Raw genomic sequence first — 6,897 nt, forward strand, 5'->3', positions numbered from 1 at the left:
TTGGCTTAGATCAACCATCAACACAATGCCGGGTTTTCTAAGTTTACTTCAACACATACTTTAACGTTAACACATATGTACAATTTTCTACCATTCAAATTCAGAAGCATTCATGAAACAGTGTCATAATAATGTATGTGAGACACAATGAAAAACTCTCTCTTCCCAAAAAAGTCCAGTTACGGAAATCATGTAAAGGATTGAAATAAATAGAACAGATTCTGGCCTCCGCTCATCTCCTTCCTTTCTTCCTGAGAGACTGACCCGCACCAGAAAATGCTTCGAATGATTTCTCCTCCTGGAAAAAAAAATATAATCTCAGTGACAAAGGTATCAAACATGTACCAGGTATACAGGGCAGTACTTTTAGTGAACCAGGGATTTGATTTTATGGCAAATTTTTGGAAATTTGAATCTCAAAATGGTCATTCATGAGATCAGTGTTGACCCCTGGGCTGCGTTTTACAAAAGAACTTACGACTTACAACCAAATTAATGAATGTTTATTAATCACAAACTAATCAATATTTTATTGTAATAGTTATAAAATATAATTATGGAAATCAAAATGGATGTAAATGAATGGTTTGATATAAATTCTGTTCATCAAAGACAGCTCCATTAGACTGAAAATATTTACGACTCTGTTGTAAGTTCTTTTGTAAAACGCAGCCAATTGAATTTCCTTCTTTTTCCTCCCCTGGTAATTCATTCCTTTCTCTAATAAAGTTTTCACTTTTCCTGGTGACATGAAATACCGTATATCAGGTTTTTTCCGCGTCATGTTTTTTCCGCGAATCAGAGCCTAGAACGGTATATAAAATTTACGCGAATCAAATTTTCACTATTTCAAAGTCACATTGAAAATATAATATACGATTGTCTAAACCTGTGAGGTGAGAGGGGAAAAATATCTAAATTGTCGCTCTTTCGGACAATGAAACCAAATACATGATTTCCTTAATGTGAAATAAATACCGATAATTATTTCAGAGACGCAAACAGTCATAGATAAATAGATCGTGTACCGTTACATATACCAGTTGCTCAGGTATAATTAAAACATCGGTTTACGCAAGGAAAGCGATCGTTTTAATTAGCTTGTCAATGGATTATTAAATAAACAACGAGGCTTACAAATCTATTATCTGGCGCTTGTTTTCCGATCCCGCATTTTGTACCTCGAACTAATACATGTAATACTATATACTAACTGAACCCAGTTCACCGTACTTTTACTTACCTGTTTATCAGGAAAGACAGAACTCTATTACTAAAACAAAACTTTGTATCAAATTTACGCTGATTTATTTTCCGCGATTCGGAAATCGTCGCGAACAAAGCGAAAATTGGATACACGCGGAAAAAACCTGATATACGGTACTAATGCTATAGATACAACACCAACCTCTGCAGACTCATTGTTGACTTGTCTAGCGGTGCGGATGAACTTGATGGTTCCCTTCTTATATCCATAGTCTGGGATTCCTCTGTACAAAAAACAAAACAATCATGCAGGTTAAAATAGGAATTTTTGGGGGGCAATTTACTTGGTCATAATTGTAGTTGGACAATGCATGTTTCAGTCCTTTTCAAATATGAAAATTAAAACTGTACATTATATGCTAAGTAAGCGAGTATCTGGAGCTGACCATCTCCACAGGATTCACTGGCCCTCTGGGAAGGGGGGTGTAAATTCAGTGGTAAGTTAGAGATGTGTTAATGACCTGACCATTTCATGGGAATGTAAATTAATTAACCACATGGAGGTGAATAATTTTATTGACTGTTTGGGGTGTGTGTTTCTGTTTACTATTCGAGGTGTGTGTTAATTCACTGAACATTTTGGCATAATTATTCACTGACCGTCCCGGGAAGAGGTATTAGTTCACAGACCATTTAGGGAAGGGATATTTATTCACTGAACATTCGGGGGAGGGATATTAATTCACTGATTGTTTTGGGAAGGGATATTAATTCCATGACCGTTTAGGACAATAATTCACTGACCGTTTGGGGGCTACAGAATGACCCTCCACGGGGGCAGGTTCTGTGCCTTTCTTCTTTCCGTCTAGTCTATTGCCTGCACCACTGAATACCTGCAATTACAGAAAGATATTTAATCTCAAATTTGTCAAAGTCTTTAAACTTTTTTGGGAGACTACTTTAAGGGAAATAACTCTTACCTTGAATGAGGAATCTGTATCCATGTGATCCTGAAAACATCAAGTTTATAGCATGAATTTCACTCAAAATGAAATGAGATTCATCATGTTTTGTACAAATAATCTTAACGTGTTGAAGTTATGACCAAGTCTAAGAGAAAAGAAAATGAGTGAAGAAGAGGTGAAGACGTAACAGCGATGGGAGGACTCACCACTTCTGCTGATGCCATCTCCTCATCACCCTGGGTCTTCTTCTGGAATTCAGGTTCTTTGTACCCGACAGGAGGGGCAAAGTCCACCTACAATACATTTATACAGTTACCGGTAACAGTAAAATAAGCTGGCTTATTCAAGTCGTCCTTTTGATGTATCAAGGGATTGTCAAAATACAGATAGTTCCAGCTAACATATCCAGCTGATCAACATTTCGCAGAATGATTAATAGATTTATTGATTGATTGGTTAATGTGCATTGTGTAATGTCATGTGGACAATAACTTGACCCATTGCAGTTTACAGAAATCTGAGCAAGGTCTGAAGTTTAGTAAGTTTTTTTGCAGCCCCAAGTAAGTTTTTGATTTTTGTAAGTTTTTTAAACTACAACCTAAAACTGACTCTGCACATTCTCATCTGTCAAGGTTTCAATGTGCTACATCAATATGTGCTACATCGATGTTCTACATCAATGTGCTACGACAAATTTGCTACGTCAATGAGCCACAACAATGTGCTATGACGATGTGCTACATCAATGTGCTATGTTGATGTGCTACATCGATGTGCTATTTCAATGAGCTACTTCAATGTGCTACGTCAATGAGCTAAGTCAATGTGCTACATCAATGTGTTACGTCAATGTGCTACATCAATGTTCTACATCAATGTGCTACAACAATGTGCTACATCAATGTGCTATGACGATGTGCTACTAAGATGTGCAATGTCGATGAGCTACGTCAATGTGCTATGTCAATGAGCTACGACAATGTGCTACATCTATGTGCTATGTCATGTGCTAGGTCAATGAGCTACATCAATGTGCTATGACAATGTGCTACAAATTATAAACTAAATTACTCACATTCATGTCACACTCGATGATGGACACCGCCCGGTCTGGCTTGGTCTCCAGCACTAACAGATCATAATTCTGGAACCAAACATCAGTTATAACTGAATAAACAACAAACAATCAACAAATACACAGTTAATATCAGTCACCACATTCAAACTAAGTCAACTGAGCCTTGCATAGATCTTATTTTTAAACATAATTGACATACAGAATTGATGTCAAATTGTATATCATGAATATCGCAAGATATTTTGGGAATGGGATGCTAGATATCTCAACATTATTATATCATTTCCACTTGACTCAAATAAAAATCAAGTGCTTGCTTTCTAAAATCCATTTTTGATACCATGCAGTAATTTAAAAATCAATTTAAATTGTATTATTACGAGTACTTGCCCTTTCATTGTACTTTATAGATATGACATCATCTGTCGACAAACAGGCAAAACTTCGCAGCATGTTTTCCAAGCTTACAACAGTCAAAGAATCTACATGATGTATGTCCATTTTTGACTAACGAATAAATACATTTCATATGAAAGATTTTTTAAAGCTATTCATGTGTAATAGAGAAATTAATTTTCCTGTGCAGCTCTTTTGGCAAGTAAAACATCAGCTTAAGGATACACAGCTTTAGGATTTGTAATATCCAGGAAATCCACAGACTGGGGCTGAAATCTGGCAAACGTGGCCACCTTAAGGGAAACGTTCTCAACCTGAATCAAGTCTCCTTCTGTCAACAGTAAGTTTGTCATCATCTACAGGGAAAAACACAATGCAGTCACCATGATAAGTTTACATTAAAAGTGCAATCCAATGAAACATTCAGGAGCCATACTAGAAGAGAAAGCTATTATAATAGATCTTTATTTACAAATTGACTCCATCTGTAGGAATTAAAGTGAATGTATAAATCGTACAGACCCAGTAGGGAATGTATATTCGACCCTCATCAGCGACAAACTCCAGGACCCCACAGTGAGTTTCCCTGTTCTTCTTCTTGTTGGTCAGCTTAAATAACATCGGGTATTGAATGTGTAGTCGTGCTGTGGGAATAAGGAAAGATATAAAATGAATTGATTCACTTACAGATTCCATATATCTAGGGGTTTTTCGTGTGTCACAAAATTTGCATCTGTCATTTTTGTGATTTTCTGCGTATTCAATAATTTGAATTTAAAAATTATTTGATTCAAAAGAGATCATGAAAAAAAAGCAAAAAATTAGATCATCGCCAAAAATTATCGGATGGATGTATGGTTTGCAAACCACCTTATATTAAAGTTTAGAATAATACAATTTGTTGCCATCAAAATATTGATTACCGGTTTCTAAACTGTTACCGGTAAAAATAATTTATCTGTTAATAAAAAAAAAATGGTGCGAATTTTTTTTAAGTGTATACACAAAGATTTTTTTTTTTAACCAAACATTCTTTAACTGTTTACATGCATATAAAAGAGCACCAACTCTTTATTTTTAATACCATGAATGTTGCCATTTATATTATTTCCTCGTCTGACCTATACTGCCAACATCTCATTCTAACCTTTAGTGGCAATTTAATCTAGTTTGGGTTATGATTAGATAACATTCCATGTACGTAGACACTAAATAAAACCCCAAAACTCTTAAATAATCTCTAATAATACTTACTTAATTGATCCAATGCAGATGGAGGCATAATGACTACGAAAATAAAATAAAAATCAAATTAACAAAGAACTATGTGCAGTATTATGTGTTTCTCGCCCCCAAAATTAAAGTTCTATAATGAACTTTAAAAATAATGTTAAAGATAGTTGAAGTCATATTGAAACTACACTCAGGTGCCAAAAGTATGTCAATTTTTTTCTTTTCACTATATATTTCATTGAAAAGCAACATTTTTCAAAGACTCATTTAAAAATAACTCCTTGACCGATTTTAAAAAGACTTGGATTGATAAATTCAAAATTTCTCTGATTTTTTTTTTGTATCATATTTAATTATTTTCCCCACCTTCAGTTCTTGAGATTTGATGTTTACAATCCAAAGTAAGATTTTTCGGCTCTAATATTGCAAAGGATATATAGTAGAGCACTTGAAAAATAACTTCGTGTTGTGTTTGAAATATGAAATTTTGCATATGAGTTGTCAAAAAACAATTTCATTGTATGTCAAAAAGTGCAAATTGAATCTACTTTAATCAATGAAAATTTCATCAAAATTTGATAAAATTAACATAAAAATCCCTTTTAAACATAAGCCTTGTTTTCAATGAAATATATAGGGAAAAAAGAAAAGTTGACATACTTTTGGCATGTTAGTGTAAGTGTGAAAAAAGTTATCACCACAGCAACGTCATAATGTAGAAATGACGTCATGAAGATCGTCTTATTTTGATAAATTAATGTTTTTGAGCAAAATATGGGTGTTTTCCAACAAATTTTCGACTGAAAAACATTAAGTGCAGGCTTGCTCAAGTTCCATTTTAACTATGATGTGTATAATTATATTAACAAAAAAAAATTTAAATCGTACTTGAGCAGACCTACTATCACAGGCAAAATATGAAGAAAATGACAATAGTTTCATTTGTTGGCATAATTGCGGGAATTAGCCAATTTTTGTGACATCATAGATAAACAGCTTTACGACAATAATGACTCATATCAAAATTACCGGTAATGTGATAGACATCTTTTGTAACTATAAAGTTTTATGAAGATTTGATTTTGATTCAAAACCATTTAAAAATTGGTTTAATAAGGAGCAGATTTTTTACCATATTAAATATATAGTCCTTAAAGTATAAAAAAGCTACTTTTACCTGAAATTTGAAAAGAATTGTTCACTTGTAAAATTCTGACAACTATCAAAAAGTTTGAGATATGTTTTTGTCCATCATTGACTTCTTTAACTATTTGATACAACAGTAACAACTTTAAAGCATAAGTTTATAATAAAGTGAGAAGGTTTATCTCCAATCCTTAATATTAAGATAAAGACAAACTTTTTCCTCCTCGCTCCACGTCATCTCTTTCCCCGAGCATCGTGACCGAGTAACACCGATAGGTCTGATTAAAACTCCTCCCCATCTCTGGGAACATCTGACCGAACCCAAACTATAACAGAAACAGTTATTGATCATTGGTAGCTAGCTCTTGAAGATGTGACAAAGCCTCAAGTCTACTATTTCACATTTTTGTACACCGAAGTGAAAAAAGTAGCAGCTGGCATTGCTTAGGTCATACTAAGATTGATATGTTTCAGTGAAGGTATAAAGCTGAGCCCATTATCACCATAGTTTATGAAATAATTTTAAGACAAAAACACAGCATAGTATTGTAACATACAAAGTGCTGTGTGTTATTTCATGGACAAGAATGTCTTTAGTTTATGTTTCTGCTTAACCTAAAAATATACCATCAAAAATTGCTCACCATTCCGATTAGCAGCAAATATCGTAATCAAATGTCTCTATGAAATACACACAGTAAATGTACTGTGTATTATTAAATGTGACGTTCGTGAACAAGATGACAAACAAAAAGACGAAAATGAAAGTAGGAAGAGTGTAAAGCTAGGAACTGACAATTTGTAAAATAAAATAATGATAATCTTAAGTTTAGCTATTCATCGGGGTTTTTTTTTTGTTTGCAAATTTGATGT

At 33.8% G+C, this 6,897-nt stretch overlaps 1 protein-coding gene across 1 annotated transcript; it reads right to left on the minus strand.

Moving 5' to 3' along the window:
* Positions 1-28: 28 nt before the first annotated feature.
* On the minus strand, positions 29-6,825 carry LOC105318722 (ubiquitin recognition factor in ER-associated degradation protein 1). Its single transcript, XM_011415961.4, has 12 exons — positions 6,669-6,825; positions 6,239-6,350; positions 4,900-4,932; positions 4,168-4,289; positions 3,871-4,001; positions 3,640-3,712; positions 3,247-3,315; positions 2,378-2,464; positions 2,187-2,216; positions 2,011-2,099; positions 1,409-1,490; positions 29-298 (listed from the first exon to the last, which is right to left on the minus strand). The coding sequence occupies exons 1-12, from the start codon at positions 6,669-6,671 to the stop codon at positions 233-235; spliced, it is 897 nt and encodes a 298-aa protein (XP_011414263.3). The 5' UTR covers positions 6,672-6,825; the 3' UTR covers positions 29-232.
* Between the last annotated feature and the right edge of the window lie 72 nt (positions 6,826-6,897).

Source organism: Magallana gigas, chromosome 3 (genome assembly GCF_963853765.1).
Source record: "Magallana gigas chromosome 3, xbMagGiga1.1, whole genome shotgun sequence".
NCBI classification, from domain to species: Eukaryota; Metazoa; Mollusca; class Bivalvia; order Ostreida; family Ostreidae; genus Magallana; species Magallana gigas.

Coding starts and splice junctions, on each gene's coding strand:
- LOC105318722 (XM_011415961.4), bottom strand. Junction 3,713..3,870: donor ATTACAAATCCTAAAGCTGT/GTATCCTTAAGC, acceptor GACTGTTGTAAG/CTTGGAAAACATGCTGCGAA. Junction 2,465..3,246: donor TCATCGAGTGTGACATGAAT/GTGAGTAATTTA, acceptor AATGTATTGTAG/GTGGACTTTGCCCCTCCTGT.